At 41.2% G+C, this 21,883-nt stretch overlaps 1 protein-coding gene across 1 annotated transcript in view; it reads right to left on the reverse strand.

Annotated features, from left to right (window-relative positions):
* Positions 1–16,089, reverse strand: part of mtnr1bb (melatonin receptor 1Bb) — a gene marked incomplete at its 3' end in the record, with an annotated part of 45,028 nt that extends 28,939 nt beyond the window's left edge. The window contains exon 1 of the mRNA XM_080435526.1: positions 15,800–16,089. Coding sequence (XP_080291652.1) covers positions 15,800–16,001 — 202 coding nt within the window. The 5' untranslated portion in view covers positions 16,002–16,089. The remainder of the gene's footprint in view (positions 1–15,799) is intronic.
* Positions 16,090–21,883: the final 5,794 nt, after the last annotated feature.

Genomic DNA, 21,883 nt, shown 5'->3' on the forward strand with positions numbered 1-21,883 from the left:
AACCTGTGTCTGCCTCAATACCGCATTGAAAAAGATAATCCAGTCCAACCAGAGATGAAAGAAATAAAGCACATACCCTACACATAGAACATCCAGCAAAGCCCCATAGATACTGTAGACAGACTCTCTCAGCCTATATATAATGGATCAATAGAAACCCAGCGCACCATGGTCTCCTAGTTGGATACGTACACAAACATGACTTATATTCTTTATGGAACATTGGGATATTTATTAAAAGGATCACCACATGCGGATTTCATTAAAGTGATTACACTTCAAATTGACAAACAGAAATCAAGTCAGAGGGCGAAAACAAATGTCTCTTTTTCTTTGATGAAAAAAACATCAACTATTTTTCTCCCTCTGTCCTGTCTGATCAGCCTCTGTGTTCTACATAAAAACATGGTCAGTTTCAGTTGCACAAACCCCCTTTGTTTTTAATAAAAGGAAAGTGAATGCTTTAAAGATGGGGTGCCATGATATTTTTCAACCCTAAAACCTGATCATAAGGTATTATTATTATGTAAGGATTTTTTTCAACAAAAAAAAAGTGTACAGAAATTGTTAAAATTATGTTTTTATGTGGACACGCCTCCAGTTCATTAAGTATACCTGGTTCTCACCTTAGCACCTCCTCCACCACCTTAGCACCACCCACCTGTCCTAGTCCCTCCTCCTCCTCATGCCCACACCTGTTGTGTTATGATAATGAGGGGGAGGGTATGGCTTTGTGATGTCACTAAAGCGCTGTTTCTATATTGGCACGTTTGACCCTCAAGGTTTCAGCCTCCAGGAAGAAACTCCAAATAGTCAGAGAAGACATAAAACACCATAAAAACACCACCGGGGGGCTTTATGAAGTTCTATCAACCTCATAGACACATGAAAAACAGAAAAAGTGCAAAAACATGGCACCAGCTCTTTAAAGTAAAGGAAAATCTTAGAGGATTCATGCAAATGGCTGGTAGCTATTCCTGCAGTTGTCTTGTCTAAACTCTGGATAACCCTTTTTGTGATGGATGAAAGGGACTGAGAGTTGCAAAGAATTTATAAAAAGTAGAAAAAGTGCTCCTCGGAGCACAGGTCTCCGCCAGGTCAGGTAGGTTATTATGCGCCAGCAATGTTCAAAATTTGTAGTAGTAGTAGTCATTTTAACTTGGTAACACATTTCCACCTGAACTGACTGGAGTGGAGCTTCCCATAGCCTTTCCAATTGTGTCAACCTCAGGCCAAAATGTCTCCTTTACATACAAGATATGTCAATGTATTCGGCACATTGCATGATTAGCCCTACTGATTTTGATGACAACATGGCCATAATGATGTGCCAGACTTTCTTGGCAATTTAATTCCTGAGGATAACAGTGGGTTGGTGAGGGCTGATGTGCCACTGCACACAGTAATTTGGGACAAATGTCAGATTTCGCCGGTATGCTCTTATCGGGGAGTGGTTTGATGCCCATCCAAGGATGGCAATACTGTTCCTCTCACCCTATTCACTGTTCCGCAATCTCATTGACTACTTGAATTATTTTCAGCATGGAGGTGGAATAGAAAGTGTATGACTGACAACAGGATGAGGCAATGCACTGAAATAAGTCAATGACTTAATATACCTGGCCTAATGGGTCATCTTGACAGAGCAAGACCTTTGGCAACACCCAAACGACACCTATGCATAATGTAACGGGTAGCGCAGGTGTTTTAGGGATAAGGCTGGTGACAGAAGATTTTGCATGGGTTGCGCCATGTTAAATCCCCAAATAGTGGGTATAGAAACTTCGGCCGAAAATAGAGCCCTACCCTAGGGAGTCTAAAATCCCTGTTATTGATTCCCTTAGAGGCAGCTGTGCTGCTCCTTGCACCTGACCAGGCCACAGTAGTTTGAACTCTATTGTACAATATTCACTGGAGGACACATATGATATGATCTGTGATGCCCTGTGGCCCTTACATCCCTTGTTACGCAGACATTTGAATATAATTTGGAATGTATGTTGGACATACAGTTTGCCTACAGGGCAAAGAGGGGAGTGACGGGAGTGGAGCTACAGCTACCCTGCTAAGAGGAAAACAAGAACCACGCATGTTAACTTATTGGTCTCACGTAACCAGACGATCAGAGATCTTTACCTCAATTTATGGGCTGAATTGATTTAGATGTTACCAGACGTTACAGTAGGCAGAGATCTCTGACTAACTTTTCATTGACTTCTTCTGCTTTCAATTGTACTCAGCCACAGGTTCATGCACAAATGTTCTTATCAAAAATGTATATCAAAATTATATATATATATATATATATATATATATATATATATATATATATATATATATATATATATATATATATACTATATGGATTTTGGCACTGCTTGTTGGATTATAACAGTATTCTTGATACGCATTGACACTTATTTTCCCTTATAAAAGACATCAAATGTTTACTTAAAATGTAGGCACCTGAACCCTGAAGGGTGCCTTAAGGTTGTGATTGGATGGAAATAGACTTGCATCCTGTGTATGGTAAACAGATTGAGCAGAATTATTTGTACGGTGAATAGACTGAGCAGCATCCTGTGTACGGTAAACAGACTGAGCAGCATTCTGTGTACGGTAAACAGACTGAGCAGCGTTAGGCAGCGGCTCTGCATCCCTATGAAGTTCTCTGAAGGGTTTGATTGATTGATTGATTGATTGATTGATTGATTGATTGATTGATTGATTGGTTTATTTCGGACACTGTTAAAAGACAAAGAATACATAAAATAAACATAGTAAACTCTTAATATTATAAAATAATAAAAAATATGAAAATATAAAAACAAATACATGTAGTACTCTAGAGTGCTCGAAAAGGGCATAGGAAGACGTTTATAACTTATCTAGTCCTACCCCAATCAAATGACATTTAGAAATACAATTAAAGATTCAAAATCTATGTAATGAAAATACTATGGAAACAAGAAACAAACGAACAAAAAACAGCTTCTTGTGTTCATCTTCAGAGCTCATTACAATATCCTTTCAATATGTTGTTCTTCAGTTCTTCACTACCGGTGTTCCATAATTCCACACCTTTAACTGTAACACAGTGAAGCTTTGAATTTGTTCTTACTTTTAGTTTTTTAAACATACTTTCCTCTTAAGTCATATTTACTTTCCCTCCATTGAAACAACTTCTGGATACTATTTGGTAAATGACAGTTTTTTACTTTGTACATGAGTTGGATAGTTTTGAAATCAACCAGGTCCTGAGTGTGATGATTATCTATGATCATGATCTATTGTCTGTAGCCACAAGGTGTCAGTAGTGTCAGTAGTGTGTCAGTACCTATATAATGAAAGCACAGAGACTGGAAGTGAGTTCATATAGAGTTCATGCATCTGACAAACATTGTACACATGTGGTTGATATAAATAAGGAAGCCTTGGAATTAAAGGGCATGGTCATCATTGACTCAACGAACAGAACACTGAGGTCCTTATATTTCAGTGTATTCAGTTTAATAAAGAGTGGGTTTGATATATTTTCTTTCCTATATACATTTCTTTCTGCAATATTTGGAAACCTGCTCCAAGACTCAGGAGTGTATCATTGGAATATCTACTGGCAAATTATCATGGACTTTAACAACAAAGACAATCAGACTGAGATCTCTCAACAAAAGAACTGAAGTTACTTCAGCTTAGGATCCCTCTCCTCTGGACTGAATAGCCCGCAACATAAGAGTGTTAAATATAACTGAAATGTACTCATTTAATGTAATGTGATGCCCAACATGACCTACCTGTTCTAAAAAAGAAAAAAGAATAAAAACAAAGTAAAAAAATAAAATAAAGAGTGGGTTTGTTGGTTCTCTGTAAACAGTTTTGTTTACAATTCTTATTGCTTTTTTTTTTAGAATGAAAATTGGGTCTGTGTTTGTTTTTACCCACACCTCCACACAGTAGGTAATGTATGGGAGTTTGAAGTAACAGTACAAGGTATATAATGATGACTGGTTTATAGAATCTTTTACTTTATATAATGCTGATAATGACTTTGATATTTTTTTTTTTGATATATTTTATATGTGGCTTCCAACTTAATGTATTATCTATAATTTACTCTTTTATAAACTCACTCTTTCTATTTTTATATTATATATTTACATTTTTGGCTTTCGTATGTCGCCCGTGGTTGCAAAAATGCCTGCAAGGTTGTCGCCAGGCATCCCATTGCTCAGTGTAGCTCAATGTAGCCAGTATCGATTCGAAATGAATGGCTGCCCGTCGCTTTGGAGCTTGTTTTTGGTGTGAGTGCCCCTTCAGCCCCAGTGATTGACCTCTTGACCCTATTACAACAAAACTGTATGAGAGTTTCACTTTCACTGTCTATAAAATGATGAACAGTATGCTGTACAGTATGAACATTTTATTTTATTGCAAAACACAGAAAGTGCTAATTGCTAAATTGTCCTCTCAATAATCAGCACAGAACATTTGTTTTTGTGGGAAAAAGAGAATGAAAGCATGTCCATCGGGAATGGTCCACCGGGAGAGTGATGAATAAATGTGAATAAATGCGTCTGCAAATATTTCCCATAGTTTGATGCCTCATTCATACAGGCCATTTTGAAAGAATAAAGAAAAAATGACATCTCTTTACTGCCGTGTAATATTCACATTATGGATGTACTCAAACAACAGTTTGAATTAATACAAATTAATAACACAAAATAAATGCTTTTTTTAGTATTACGGACCCTCAGCTGCAGATCAAGGGTATGATTGTGTAGCAGGCCTCTCCATGGAGCACGACTGTGTATTGCTACTTTATAATACTATACCATTATACTGTATATTATCTTAACATTCTTATACAATGCCATTATATACTATCAAACATTGTTATACTATATTATATTATTATATACTTAACTTGTATACTTAAATTGTAGGTTGAGCAATTGCACACAGGCATTGACCATTAGCATATGCACAAAATGACAACACCCGTTTTTCACTTTCCCAAAATGTAAGCTGTTTATTAGTGTTTTTGTGTAAACACCGGAGATTGGCAGTTCAGCGTATGGGTTACAGCCCAGCAAGCTATAGGATGATCATCTCTAGCCGCTGGCTACACACTGCTTGTTGGCTACACTGCCAGTCTGCCAAACAGAGAGAACACAAAATACGCTGCAAACTTATAATAAAGGACATTCATTTAGGGCCTGTGTCCACACACACTGCGTTTTATGAGTGCATTGCAGTACCATGCGTTTTTAACATTCCCGGGTATTGACTAGTATTTAGTATTATTGTTATTTCTACTACTTGTCTTTGCTTGTACGTCCCTCTCTGTCTCTCCTTCTCTCTCTCTCTATGCCTCTCGGTCGAGGCAGATGGCCGCCCACCCTAGAGGCTGGGTCTGCCTGACGTTTCTTCCAGTTAAGGGGGAGTTTTTCGTTGCCACTGTCGCAAAATTGCCTGCTCATGTAAAGTGTCTTGAGACAACTTAACAACATTAATAACATTGTAATAAAATTGAATTTAATTGAAAAAAAATATATATATATTGTTTACGAGTTAAGATTTTGGTCTAATGGTGGTACTAAAGGAAAGGCCATGGGGTCACTAAAATCAGTAGGTTTGACTCTCTGGGGGGCGTGAAGGTGCACAGTAAATTCCATGGCAATCCAGCGTGTAGTTTTTGAGATATCTTGTTTGGGATAAAAGCGTATGACGGACGGATGAAAAGATGGGCCAGCCATCGTAGCCATGCTTAGACAGCTTAATGTTCTGTGGGACAAAATGTGCAAGCAAGTGCAAGAAAGTAAACCAATGTAAAATTAGCCAAAAATATTTGTAGTAACTGCATACTCAGGTCCATAAATGATTTAATGCAAATAGTATATTTTATTCAAGATGGCTTAACCAACACATTTCACTTAAGAGTTCCATCAGGCTCATGAGCAAATATTTGTGGCGCTTAAGATCCTACAGTACATTTTTTCCCCCACTTTTTGATGGTATGCTTATTTATGGTATGCTGTAGAGTCTACAGCTGCGTGGTGGAACGATTTGTTTTTTCTTGAACCACCTGGACTAACTTATATCAAATTATATAATACTCTTTGTATGTACAAATCGGAAATGGTTGTAAGGGATGATCCTCCTTTGACTCTTATTTTTCATGGTGTAAACTTGAAAGAGCTGTTGCAATGATAATAATAATAATAATCATCCTATAATTCTAGAAAGCTCTGTGCATGCGTGCGTCCCCAAAATCTCTTCTGCCCGGTTCTCCTCAGTGGCTGGAGCAATTGCTCTGCATTTGCACACAGCCATTTACCATTACCATGTGCATGGAACAGCGAAGCCTGTTTTTCGCTTTCCCCAAATGTCAGCTGTTTATTTGCGTTTTTGTGTTCGCTGGCTCCCGGATTGCCAAATCATGTGCGTGAAACAAGCGCCGGTGTTGCCACACCCGTGAAACAAGCGGACCATCCGTGAGCGGACCATGAGGCACTTTGGGTGCTCATCTCCCCCGACGGGTATGGTCTAGTAATAATAAAACAAAAAAACGTTATTAAGGCACAGAGAGATGGGGGCGATAGAATGTCTGTAAAGAGAATTGCTGTGATGTGCAATGATCTTTTGTAAGTTTTGCAACACCTTCAGTAATAGGCTACCCTTCAAAGACAATCTCAGGGGAAACAACCCTGTCTTCTTCGCCCACACACAATAGACCTAGCACTGTTTCACACACAAAGCAATGTTAGAGATTGCATTATGTGTGAATGAACTTCAAAAGCAACGCACCAACGCACACACATGTGAGCAAGGGTAACTAACTTGTGTATTGTACAACGCAATGCAATGCAACATGAAAGAAAGGAGCCCGTGTCAAAGCGAACACCATATTTATACAACCATGTTTTAGCAGAGGAAGCTGGGGAAAACATGTGGGGGAACATGTATAAAGCGTTAGGATAAAACTGCATGGCAGCTGTTCTGCCATCTCTAAGATGTTTATGTCTACAGGGTCTCCTTGCATCAGTTTTGATTTGTGTAAATTATGGAAGTCTCAACATCTGTTCAATAAACCAATGATACCTGTGAGGGAATTACTCATGGAAATTACTTGTGAGTAGAGATTTTTCAGGTAGGCACTGCACTAGGAAGAATTGCTGAACTTCAGAACCAACTGTGGTCACATGAAATAAGTGATCTGGAGACTGCACACACACAGTATGAAAGACAATGTGCAAGGGGAAATCATCCAGGCGAAAACTAAATCTACACACAATGGTTAATATAGTGTCATCATCAGATCAGTTTCTCAGTTGCAGCTAAATTAAAGCAATAAGCCACAATAGGCAGTGGTTTCTCAGTTGTGGCTATATTAAAGCAATAAGCCACACTAGGCGGTGGTTTCATGTGGATTTTAGAACAGCTAAGGGGCATTGTGAGGCACAACTCATATTGTGTTCAACAGTTACCAAATATGACAACTTGAAATCATAGACATGTCCCAATTAAAACCATGTTTAACAACTATTTCACTACAAGAATAATTTCTGCAAGAAAGTAGTCCCCACAACTGCCTGCACAAACAAGGAAGTTGCTGTGCAAATGTATGGAAGGTAACAAACCTTCTGCCTATTTTTTCAAAACCTTGCGCATACACAGGACGAAAAGGAGCGCTACTCTAAACAAGATGTTTATCGAGTGTTTAACACAGGGGCGTCATTTGGGGTTCCATGGGATGGCATCGGCAATTGCCACCCCTCGTTCACATTTAACCTAAAAATCCAGGTCTTTTATATATTTTACATATTACATATTTCCCCCACCGTTTTTTGCAAATGAATCTGATTTTAGATCAACACTTAGGGCGGATTCAGACTATGGTCCAGAGTGCGCACCCCGGACCACTTGGGTTGGTGTGCGTATCGTTCCCCGGAACGGATCACCGTACCGTACCCGAGACCGCCTCCGGAGGTAGTCTCGGATCCGGATCATGCGTACTCGGGTACGGAACGATGCAATGTGAAGCCATCCGTACCAACAGAAGGAAGTGGACTTCTAATCATATATGCTTTATATATTTTTATAATGACACATTATTTTAGCTGGGTTATACCTTCTCATAGTTCTACTTGAATGTTGACAAGAAGTAATAATCCCGCTAGTGTTTGAGTAGCGCGAGCCGTGAAAAAACATAAACAAAAAACACATGCGTAGCGTAACGCTGCCTCTAGGATGAATATACCAAGGATTAGTCTGTGACGTCACTGCCAAAATACCAAGGGTGCGTCAGTGACGTCACTATCATATCTGATAATAACAGAGACAACGTTGCATTTTGAGGTTTCGAAGACCAACGCACACACTGCTTTGGTTGTGTATTGTTGTTCAGTTATTATAACTCAAGACAACGTCAGGAACACAGTCAAACTTTATTATTCACTCTAAACTCTGACAAGTGACTCTTCTTCTGTGAATGACATTCTCTATCTCCCAAAGCCCCATAGTCAACAGCGCCCCCATGAGGCACATATTTACCATTACTGTTGAATGATCTGTTCTCGGGTACGGAAGAATATTGGCCAATGTGAATGCTGGCCAGCTGGGAGAGGCCAATCGTACTCGGGAATGGTTCGAATCAATCGGACCCAGTCTGAATCCACCCTTAGAGACTTGTTTTCTTTCTGCAACCAGTAGGGTGACCACCTTCAAACAGGTCCATTGAGTGGACAGATGAACCCGTTTCGCGGGACACCGCGGGACACATGCACGCGCGCGCAGCGCGTGTGCATGAGGACCACCTTCGCGCACGCGCGGTTCTGGGCGGATTGGGTTCGTTTTTTTTCCAGTTTTTGGTTTCTTTATTTCGGTTTTAGGGTTAGGATTAGGGTTAGGTTAGGGTTATGTTATTTAATTCTTATTTTTGCCTGATTTTACCTTTTTTTTTTTTTTTTTTTTTTCATATCTTCGGGACTGTTCCGCGAATTTCGGGACGGGTGGTCACCCTAGCAACTAGGGGTGTGCCGATACACTAATTTCACCAAACGATACGATACGATATTTGGCTCACAACTTCGATACGATTTCGATACGCACTTTTTTATTATGAAAATATATGGGGGAGAAAAAATGCAAACAAATAATTCTGTTTTTACAATAGTGTGACACCTGACCTGAAAAAAACAACATGTTGTCACCCTTTTCACCTCGGGGCTGTTTGCATGCCTGATTATTATTATTGTAAAAAAAACAACGATTTGTTTTTCTTCAAAACGATACATATCGTCACGAAAACGTATCGCGATATATCGCGGGACGATATATCGGCACACCCCTACTAGCAACCAGACATAAATCACTTTAAAAACTCCCTAGTTTTGTCTCCGTCAGGCCGAAGGCGTGGCCGAGACATGTTTTCGCCCCTGTCCGTCCGTCCGTCCGTCTGTGAGCAGCTAAACTCCGGCACCGTTGGACCGATCGGCGTGAAACTCTGCATGCACACTCCCTGGAGGCCAGAACAGGACCTCTGCCCACATCGGCCTGTTATAGTATAGAAATTACTCCTATACATTATCTCCATAGAAAACACGGATATGTCCGATCTTTCATATTCCATCCTGATTGGCTAAGATTGGCTTCCAAAGCCGATTAGCGTGAAACTTTGCACTTTGCTATAAAAGGTGCTATAGGCAGATCCACGTTTTGACCTATAACTCTTGAACCGTAGGTCATACAATCAAAATTATTTTCCCCTTGGACTCTTGGATCATTATGCAACTACCCAAATAAGCCACGTCCATTTCCACCTGACAAGTCTTTCACCATGTTGCGTTTTTGGGCGGTGAAACCGCCCCTATATGTGAGGTTTGGATATTTGTACAGCAAATCCTGCGCTGTGATTGGCCAAAAATGTACCCCGCCTAACCCTGCACCGTGATTGGCCAATCACAGTCTATTCAGGACTGTGATTGGCCAGTGTCACATGACACATGTGCATAGCCTTATATAAGAAACCATAACTTAAAAAAACCCATAAATTTGTTTTTTTTAAGTTATGGTTTCTTCCATCACTTCCATCGGAATATGACTTTCATGACTTTCATAAAGAGTGTTTCAATAAATGTATTTATGTATTGTACATGATTGGTTGACTCCATTCAGTATTGTGATTAGCTAGCAAGACACCGCCCACTTCACACAGGGTGTGATTTTTTTCTTTTTACCGATTTTGTCTAAACCTTACTCAAATTGGTACACCATATCTCTGTAGTCATGTGATCAAGATATATCTGTCCGATTTTTCGGATTCCATTCTGTTTGACTACAATTGGCTTTCAAAGTTTGCGGGAGGGGCCCGTTTTGCACGCATCAAACTTTTAGATTGTCTATTTTTGCTATATTTGAAATCGGTGTAAGTGGTCACTTTTTTGCCACCCTCTAGTTTTTAATGAAATGACGCCTCTGGTTTATTGACAAGTCTCAAACAACGGAACTAATCAGTGGTTGAACACACTTTACTTTTGTGTTTTGTCATTCATTATAGTGTTATTTAATATTGTCATTATATTATTATTAATGCTAACAAATTCTAAATTTACACAACACTCATTCAAGTCAGCAATCATGGCTCTAAGTACAAGACAAGGCAAGTTTATTTGTATAGCACATTTAAACAGCAAGACAATTCAATGTGCTTTACTGCAAATCCCCTATCCCCGAACCCCATCTTTTACTCTCTAAATAAGTGGTCACTGACCCTGGCCCTGGCCCTCGGGGACAACTTGTTCAGCTGGTCTATATCCTACCAGGTTGTTCATGCTCCAGGTTTAATTAGTCCCTGGACAGTGCAAATGACAAGAAAGTTCGGAGCAGTTAACTTCCATATAGGCTAGAAAACCAACAGTACAGGGACAGGGAGACTAGGGTTGGTGACCAGTGACCACTGCACTAGATGTAGTGGCTCAGGACGAAGAGATGTCACAGACAGACATATAATTAGATAGAGATCTCCATGGGCAAAAAATGGACACAGACGCACATTTATGGAGATTTGTGGATCTATATAAAACTGCCCACAAAAAGTTCGGAAACTTAACTTCAGTCGATCATTTCTCCCCTTCAATAATACCAATTGGTATTGACTTTTATATCATTTTTATCGTTGATTAGTCACCTTTACAACAAGGTACAGCTTGTAAGGATCGGGCATTCCTGGAATGAGCAACACAGCTAAACGTGTGGGTAGTGCCCCCCAAACATTTGCCAAAATCCCTCAATATGCTTCTGTTGGTAATCGCTCTTGTTTTGAGTGACCTGCCAGCCCACACTTGCTGAGAGGTGTGTGCCAGTCACAAGTGTGTGACCCCCTGAGCATGGGTTCTGCAATTTTTTTTTATTTTTTTTTTAGTTTGTGTATGCTCCAAGCAGCAACACTGCCCCCATGGAAAGATGGCACGTCTGTCCGTTCAGGATAAGGCCCGTGCAATAGGGCAAGTGAAGCTGGTGTTCCGTTACACAGATTACGCATTATTTGGTGTCAGCCCTGGTACCATTTGCAGGCAGGTGTGTGCCAATCACAGGTGTGTGCCTGTCACAGGTGTGTGCCAGTCGCCTGAGCATGGGTCCTGCAACTTTGACATCTCTCTTTGGTACTGTTGTGCAAATCTTGCCTGTAAATCTCTGGAAGAAAACCTATGGTTCCCCCGGTCTTCTTGGGTCGTTGTCTTCCTTTGACTTCACCAGCCTCACAGAACTTGGTCCAAGGTTGTGCCAGTCACACACCTGTGACTGGCACAAACCTCTCAGCAAGTGTGTGCTGGCAGGTTGCTCAAAACGAGAGCGATTACAGACCCACACGTTTAGCTGTGTTGCCCATTCCACGAATGTCCGATCCTTACAAGCTGAATGGGAGAAATAATTGACAAAGTTAAGTTTCCGAAAATTTTGAGGGCAGTTTAGTTCTGTTCAACCACGATCTGACTGACTTCCTACTGTTCTGCACTCCCTCGTGTCCTCTGCGATATACACGGACGGGACATGCACACACCCAGAGATTTCGCACATTTATAGAAGGGCATCATCAACTATAAGAAGGTGCATGCATCACTAAAAATTATAATAAACTAGAAAACGTGCTCCTCGGAGCACAGGTCTCCGCCAGGTCAGGTAGGTTATTGTGGCCTCCTGGTGGCGCTATAATAGGCCAATATGAAAAGGCCATAGTACCGGGTTGGGGAAAGCAGCGGTGGTAGCCGGCTAGATCCTCAGGTGTTACATGTGTGCCCTTATGTTATGGGTACATTTGTGGTGAAGAGCGATTACTCTTGGAGTGCAATAAGTGTTGTGCTCTGAGGGGATTTAATTCTGGTGTTAGTTGCAGTGCAATGGTAAATTACACTGCCCTAAGGGGTTGGACAATCTGTGTGGGGTGACTGTACATACAACTGTTTGAGTTTTATTTGAGTTTTATTTATTAGCACAGCAATTTCAAAATAAAAACAATACATGAACAGATACTGTGCAAGACAAGTTAGAAGCCCATAGGGCTTATAGAGAACCTCACCTATTATTATACAATCATAATAGTATAAATACATGCGTATAAAACATGTTTACAAATACTATAAAAGAGTATACATATTTGTCATGCTAGTACCCAGACTGCGAATGAACTGTGTCAATAAAGATTACTAGCCCATTTTCTCCTTTTTTTGTGATCACAGTAGAATACTGTACTCTGTGGGCGGGCTTTATATACAAGTATTCTTGTACCTGAGACAAGGCTTGTTACAATGCACTACCTTTCACACGTTTTTACACAGTATGTTGACTGAAAAGCTTCTTTGATCGTCAAGTTTCATAACTTGACAGAAATATAGGCCTATCTGCTCAGTATTTTAAATCCATTTATGTTTTCACTGTCCAAAGTTCATAAAAACAGGGATAGTTATTGGGGGTTCTGGAATAACATATACAGTATATCACCACCACAATGAGTTAATGTATTCTGCTAGGTCAGAAAGGTCCAATTGGTCACCACTTCCCTGAGAACATTTACCTTTAGTAGGCTACACATCCCCTATAGTACGTCCACACCAGATTTAATGAAATACAGTCAATAATTATACATGAAGATGCCCAAGTCACACATTCACACCCATGCCATTTAAATTGCAGTAGACCAATATATCAGCATTTCCAATGGAATCCCCTGCGGATGTTAAACAACTAATTAGCTTCTGTTAGTATTGTCCAAGTGTTTTGCTTCCGTTAAAGTTTTCTGCTTGAATAGCATTATTGAACGCAAGAAGTGGAGACCGAGATGAGAGAGAGAGAAAGAGAGACTACAGCACAACAATATAGATTGCCTCCAGCACCATAAATATACATTATTTCTATATATGCCCTAGAACATAATTTACTAAAACTACCTCAGCATCAGCACCACAGAATACTTGAACAAAGCTGTGGATGTCTTGAGTAAGGCATGCCATTAAAATGAAGCCCAAGTTGGACAACTTGGCTCAAAATATTGGACGCCACTATTGAACACAATTCCCTTAATGGTTAGAGGCCTGAGGGCCACTTTACAAAGTGGGACAAATGTCAAATTGAGACTGCATGCAGTTCTGCAAATGCATTCCCTGCATCCCAAAAGAGAAAAAAAACTATTGTGTGATACGATTAGCTAATTATCAAAATATGAAAGAGACTCAAGAGATACCGCCTCGGCCAGCTAGTTCTGGGACACTGTTCACAAACAAAAGTACAGCCAGAAACCCTACTACACTAAACCAAATCAGAAAACTAAAATAAAACTATCTGACATCATCAACCAAAAACCTGAGCAAATTGGAATGCTATTTGGCCCTAAACAGAGAATACACAGTGGCAGAATGAGAATACCTGAGTCTAAGTACAGACTCTGTGAGCACAGTCTCCCCATGAGAGAGCCCACCACTGGTAGACCTGGCTCCCATGAGAAGACAGACTGTGCACCCACAGGTGGAAACCAAGCTGAAATGTTTTAACTACCTGCCAACTGTACCAAGACAGAGACATTTCCCACAGATTACAAAACACACAAAAAGATTTTGAAATCATCTTGCAGAAAACATCTACAGTATATCTGCTTGGTGAAGTAGGATATAGCACAGCAGTATGATTTGTGAGCTGTTGTGAAATAAATAATTAGTTTTTGGCGGCGATCGGCAGGCCCGGTCACGCGTTACACCAGGTTACCTATCGAATTCTGTGCATGTCGGTTGCGTCCTGCCATCACTGCAATGACGGAAGTCACAGAATAGGACGTTTAACAAATACGGTGTAACAGCGTGTGTGTGTGTGTGTGTGTGTGTGTGTGTGTGTGTGTGTGTGTGTGTGTGTGTGTGTGTGTGTGTGTGTGTGTGTGTGTGTGTGTGTGTGTGTGTGTGTGTGTGTGTGTGTGTGTGTGTGTGTGTGTGTGTGTGTGTGTGTGTGTGTTTGAATGATCGAGCACTTTATTAGAAGTTTGCAGAAAAAGCACATGAAAGTACAGTTCAATACAAGGTCAGCTAATAGGAATTAAAAAACCCAAGAAAGCCATTGGCTTGTTTGTGTGTGTGTGTGTGTGTGTGTGTGTGTGTGTGTGTGTGTGTGTGTGTGTGTGTGTGTGTGTGTGTGTGTGTGTGTGTGTGGGGGGGGGGGGGTGTGTGTGTGTGTGTGTGTGTGTGTGTGTGTGTGTGTGTGTGTGTGTGTGTGTGTGTGTGTGTGTGTGTGTGTGTGTGTGCGAGTGACTGCCTGCGTCTCAGTCAAATTAAACTACATTTAGGAGAGCACGCCACATAAGTTCTTATTCGTAAAGCGGATTTGGAGAGCCCATTCACTTCACCTACATTCAGCAATTTACCAGGTGCAGCCCTGGCCCCTGACTATACTTGATTTGAGGCAATTCAATGCCAGCGCCAAATGTTTTGTCCCAGTCCAGCCGTGATGAAAGACAGTCAGCCCCTGACAACACTGCCCAACTGTTTTATTGTACTATTTATTTATCTTTTATTTTATATGTAGCCTACATTTGTTTTACAAATGAGGGCCCAGATACATACAATACTCTTTATTTCTTAATTACAGTACATTTAAGGCCCGTTTCTACAAATGCTACAACTTGCTACAACCTGTATTTTCACTAATTTTGGGCCTAAACAACAACTAGTAGGATAAATGTAGGTCTGATAATGATGTACCAAGCATGGTAAAATCATATATATATATATATATATATATATATATATATATATATATATATATATATATATATATATATATATATATATATATATATATATATATATATATTATATATATGCATGCATATATGCGTATGCATATGCATACATGATGGAGAGTTGGTAACCAAATGGACCCTTATAGATCTTTAACTCTTGAGAGCATAAAACGATTTCAATTTACGCTCTCAAGAGTTAAGTTATTGTTAAACATCTGCATGATGACTTAATTTACAAGAAGTCTACACAATTAGAGAATGTAGAAGAATTGTTATTTTGATCAACGTTTGCCTGCTGTTATATAACAGATATCTCTCTATGGAACCAACGTCAATACAGCATGGAATTGAGGATAACATCTTATACAACGATAACAAAATATTTTAAGACTTGGGGTCTGAGAGGTTAAATCTCATCAAACGGTGGATGGCTCAAATGCCCAATAAATAATGGACCTTGATATGAAAACGGTTGAAAACTCACTGGTATTAGGCTTTTACCATATCAGTTCTTACCCGAGTTCCTCAGCTTTCGGTTCCTGAACACAGAGCCGATGACCAGCAGGTTACCGAGCACGTCCACCACCGTGGTGAAGATCAGCACGCTGGCCAGGACAGCGATGACCCAGGCAGGCCGGCGGTTCCCCTCCTCTGTCAGCAGCTGCTCCAGCCCGTGAGGCTCAGTCCGGTTCTTTAAGAGTGAAGATGGGTCAGGCATTACTGGCCAAACCCAACAGCATAGGCTAGACGTTATAGGTCCCAGGAGAAAGACCGCCGGTAACAGTGTCGTCTCACTCAAACATGGGACACCCCAGCAGTGCTTCCCTGGCGCACATCAATGCGCCAAAGTGTTATTGATGGTTAATATTTGACTTGAACCCTAAGGTTCCTTAATTAAACTCGTAGCCTGCCTGTTTTAATCTAACTCCCCACATCATCCATATCATCCAACTAGTAATGCCAGGCATAGGCGGACCAAAAGCGCGCGAGCGCATGGCCAGTGCCTATATTAGGCTACTTCGTGAGGAAAGGTTAAATATTTACGTTGATGAGATATCTTTTAAGAGAATAAATGATTCTCTAAATATTTAGTCCATAGCCTATACTGTTAATATTCCGTATTCATCCTCTATAGCTCCGACAAATCAGCGGTTGTTGCGCGTTGGTAACAGTTGCCGATGTCAGCGGCGACGGTCTTGATGCGCACGTTTTCGATGCAATGGATGGGCATGCTGCTGTTCGTCCACTCCGAGTGGCTGACACTTTTTGTTGGCTTTTTGAACCAAAACGCTCGCCCCAGAACACAGTCGCCCCGGGACAAATCCGGCGGTATTCACCTGGTATTGCTAAACATAACTCCGTAAACTATATGCCTAAACCTAACCTTATTCCTGAACATAGCCTCAGTGAAACGGTGGCAAAACCGAACCTAATTCCTAAACTATAACCTCGGTTAAAACTATGCCTAACCCTAAACTTATTTCTAACCTCATCCCCAGTAAAAACGAATACAAGAACCAAAAAATGGGGGCGAGCGAGCAGTGTTCAGTCAGCAAATATAACGGAGCAAATATAAGACTTCCGGTGGACGATCTCTTCAGAATAAGAGTACCCTCTAGAGTAAAAAGAAACCATTGAAAACCATTGAAAAACGGTTCATTTGCACATTAAAACTATAAATTAAGCATTTAAACGAAGCTATATATCCCATATTATGTTTCTGTGTAACAAAAACGGATTTAAAACATTAATTATTTATCTAAATTGATAGATGCTGTTCAAAGGAGTGCATAGCCTATACAAATTGGACACTGGACAGGAGACGGTGCTTAGTGCCGGAACTTCTGAGGTACGCACGCGTTCGGGGAGACCCCCTCTACACAGCCACACTCTCCGCTAAGCGGCACTAAGGTGTAAAAAAAAGTGGCTAGCCGTCCAGTGAGGTCAAGGGTCAGAAAAGGGCCCTTTTCAGTGCATAGCCTATACAAATTGGACACTGGACAGGAGACGGTGCTTAGTGCCGGAACTTCTGAGGTACGCACGCGTTCGGGGAGACCCCCTCTACACAGCCACACTCTCCGCTAAGCGGCACTAAGGTGTAAAAAAAAGTGGCGGGCCGTCCAGTGAGGTCAAGGGTCAGAAAAGGGCCCTTTTCAGTGCATAGCCTATACAAATTGGACACTGGACAGGAGACGGTGCTTAGTGCCGGAACTTCTGAGGTACGCACGCGTTCGGGGAGACCCCCTCTACACAGCCACACTCTCCGCTAAGCGGCACTAAGGTGTAAAAAAAAGTGGCGGGCCGTCCAGTGAGGTCAAGGGTCAGAAAAGGGCCCTTTTCAGTGCATAGCCTATACAAATTGGACACTGGACAGGAGACGGTGCTTAGTGCCGGAACTTCTGAGGTACGCACGCGTTCGGGGAGACCCCCTCTACACAGCCACACTCTCCGCTAAGCGGCACTAAGGTGTAAAAAAAAGTGGCGGGCCGTCCAGTGAGGTCAAGGGTCAGAAAAGGGCCCTTTTCAGTGCATAGCCTATACAAATTGGACACTGGACAGGAGACGGTGCTTAGTGCCGGAACTTCTGAGGTACGCACGCGTTCGGGGAGACCCCCTCTACACAGCCACACTCTCCGCTAAGCGGCACTAAGGTGTAGAAAAAAGTGGCGGGCCGTCCAGTGAGGTCAGGGGTCAGAAAAGGGCCCTTTTCAGACAATAGTGTATACAAGTGGCCATACCCTAACCCAATAGTGTATACAAGTGGCCACACAACCCCACACCATAAAAGAATACAGACAGGCTTTGAAAGTTTAAAAAAAGACCTTTTAATTACTCTTACACATTGATGATCTCGCTGGCTCACTCGCCCCCTCCCAAACAGGCTCACGTCATATCCGGTCAGAACCGGATGTTGACATTTTCGACAATCGTTGATCGCGCTAAATTACGATGCGATACACGACTACGATGACTGATCGTCACCCAGACCAAAGAGAGTAGACGTGGACCTCTCCGTTCGCTTTTTATACCGTGTGAAAAACCGTGGCTTTCCTTATTCTGGCCGAAAATCACCGGAGAAAAACAACGTGACCCGGAAATGATTTTTTTTTTTACATCCGGTTCCGGGTGAGTCTGAAGGAGTCAGGAAGCGAAAGTGATCATGAAAAATAAACAGAATAACGCGACCACAGTCAAAAGTAAAAACTCGGGATTTCTCGTGCTGGCACTGAGGGTACTCGGGAAAAACTCGGGATATGTCGGGGCGTGGCACTGAGAGAGTTAAACAATGCTGGGGACTGCGCTGCTGCTGCTGCTGCTGCAAGCCGTGTGTGACATTTTTGGAAAGCAGATGTCTGTTTTAGAAATGTTAGTATTGGTAATGGTATGGCTTCACACATATTGTGATTTGGTCTTTCATTGCAAAAAAACACATCCACACCATGGCCAATATCTTCCAAATTGTCCTCTATTGTGATAACAGCATTAAGTGATGCATCATTACATTTCACATAGAAATAAATGTACCCATGTGGTTTTGCCAATTGCAATGCATTTGCTGGTTGAAGGATGTCTATATTTGTATCATCTGCTCTAATTACAACATTGTCATAAAGCAAATGTGCCCAGAAGTGTCCGGCTTTGGCCACTGAGCCTACATGACAAATGATTGAGCCCAACTTATACTTAATTTTACTGCTGTCACGAATGGGAATTTCGATTATATCAGATGGGACTACAGGCGTGTGGAGCACCGTCCCACCATTATCAACACGGGACACAGAAAGAGTAATGACATCAGGAGCATCAATCCAACATATTTGTCTCTTCATTTCTGAACCACATGCTGTACATCTCTGTTGACCTTCACCTTCCATGATTGTGTGTTCGAAAAGAGAATTGAGGGACTCACATTTCTGTGTCAGCGGTAATGCAAAAACAGTAGGCGCGCATGAAATGCTTTCAACTTTCGATGCACATTTTTTACAGATGTCTGTATGTTTTGCCATAGCAGTTGTTTGGACACTACAATCATGCAACCAGATTAATAATTTGTGTATCAAATCTAGTGGGTCATTGTGCATTGACAAGGACAACGCTGGGATGCTCTTGACTAATTCTTGAGTGACACCATGGATTGTTTTAGCATCAAATGTGTGCCCTGGATTTTGAAAAAACGCTTGGATGAGAGCTGCTAAATTCCCTGGCATTGATGACATCGCAACCATATAAGTAGGTGTCAACTGTTTCAATTTATCTTGTACTACTTGCAGATGCAGTATCGATTGTAGGGTTGCATTTAGCCAACAATTACTCTCATTATTTGCAAACCTGCATATACTATTGCATATTTCCTCATTTGTGCCTCTGTTTTGTGCCTTTGTTTTGTCTGGCACACTTGCTGAGCTGTCATTTTGTAAGAAAATCTTTGAATTTGCTTGTGGCTTATTTTGATAAGAGCGTCTCAGCTGTGGCGGCAGAGTTCTCTTTTTGTTCCACTCTTCTACAGGTGGTGGGTGTGGACGCTGTGATGCCTGTGATATCCTGTAGCCTACTTTGGCAATGAAATCTATGGCTGACTGCTTGTATAGTGAGCGTATGCGCTGTATACATTCGTCAATTCTGTGTTTCTCATTTCGTAAAAGCAACACTTTTGTGTTTTTGAACATGGCCTCACTAATAGCTGTGCTTTTCTTACCATGGTTTATTTGTGCAGCATAGGCTCCAGAGAATCGCTGCAAATCACCTGAGAGTAGATCTGACCATATTGGAATAGTTGGGAGGAAGTTTGAGAACAGTTTGTTTAAAATAGTTTCTCCATGGTATTGATTTTCACCTGTGTCATTGCTGGTTTTAATTGTATTATTGGCTGTAGCCCTTAGTTGTTCAAAATAGTCTTTGAAGGGAGATGTACCTTCACAAACATCAGCAGTCAAGTCAAATATATCATCAACCGCAGTGTCATATGAATTGTCTTGTCGATCATGCTCTTTATCAATAATTCCTGCAATTCCTGGCAGCTTCTGTGTTTCATCCTCAATGCGGCCAAGACTAGCTGCCACCTCGCTGGAGTTCCTTTTGCTACCAAGTACAATACAAGCAGCAGATACTATATTACCTGCTTGTTTCAGTGTTTTGGCATTAACTAAAGCGCTGAAGATGAACATAGCCAACTTAAACCTACAATCTCTAGTATTGTACTGTTGTTTGCAAATGTGACTTGCCTGTTTCATCAGATGACTCTTACATGCTCTTATGGTACAAAAATTCAAATCTTTGCTATCTGCCTTTCCATTCACTATTCTCCAGCAGCGTAACAAGTACATTTTCATGCTATCTCCATTGAAGATATGCATACTGGCTTTCAAAAGCACTATGGACCTATCACTATTAATCTGCATGGGTGTTGTGTTGGCACCAAATATCTCCTTCTCTTTGCACCTCAATTCCGTGAGGAGCTCCTCTACAGCAGTCTGGGTGTGTTGTTCACTGATCATAAATGCTACAGGAGTTGAAGCGGACGAAGTGGATGAACTTACTACAATCTCATAATACAAAATCCTTTTCTTTGTTAGTTTACTCTTAATGATTCCCCCAGTGGCATCCCATGATGCAGCGCTGTCCTTAATCACATCGTGCCACAGTCTCACTCCTGCTTCACTAAAACATATAACCTTAAGGGGACTAACTTTAATAAGTTGAATGAATCCTTTTACAACTACACTTTCTGTGTCTTCATCTTCCCAGTCAGCTTTCAGTAGGCGCAGAGCTGTAATCTCATCATCATTCATCCAGCTTAGTTTGCGATGTTCATGTTTGACCTTTCTAAACGGAGCGGAGTCTCTACCCACTCCACTTCGATTACCAGCTATTAAAGACCTAGGATCTGCCTTTCCTACTGCATCGACGTAAGCACAATATGGCGATTTGTCCTTCATTGATATCCCTAACTCCTTACGTTCTTGGCCCCTAATATATCTACTTCTCAATCTGTCCTTTGTGTGATATAGGTTGCCAGTGTAAACTATATGAAATATGCCCTCTTCGACTGAATGGAGAAGTATTTTGAAAGTCATCTCACATGAAGTATGCCGGCAGGAGCCATTGATCGTGAGACATGGCTTGTATGTTTTTCTGGTGGTAGCAATAGAAAAGTTGTGATTAGCAAAACGTATTATACAGTAAGGATTTGATTCCTTCAGCTTTCTGGCAAATAACTCTTGCCATTCAAACCTCGTAAAATGTTTACTTCCTTTGGGTCTGTAGGAGTGAAACATTTTCCAATCAGAAGCCTGCAAAGTAAAGCTAGCAGGTTCAAGGGCATCGTGTTTGAAGGGTCCTAATGTTGCACCAGGTCCCATGACACTCTGAACAGTACTAATATCTAGAGTCTGCATTTGTATGTCATCCTGTTCATCTAAAGGGCTCTCACTAAGTGCATAGGCGTGATCTACCGGTATTTCCACAACAAGAACTTCATCTACAGGGCTCTCATGAAGTGCAGGAGAGTTATTTATTTCCACAAAAGGCTCTTCGTCTTCGTCAAGAAGTGCAGGGGAATGGTGATCTATTTCTGTGATGTGATTGTGATTTGTATATATA

Source organism: Gymnoscopelus braueri (assembly GCF_963280865.1).
Source record: "Gymnoscopelus braueri genome assembly, chromosome: 8".
In the NCBI taxonomy this organism is placed as follows: domain Eukaryota; kingdom Metazoa; phylum Chordata; class Actinopteri; order Myctophiformes; family Myctophidae; genus Gymnoscopelus; species Gymnoscopelus braueri.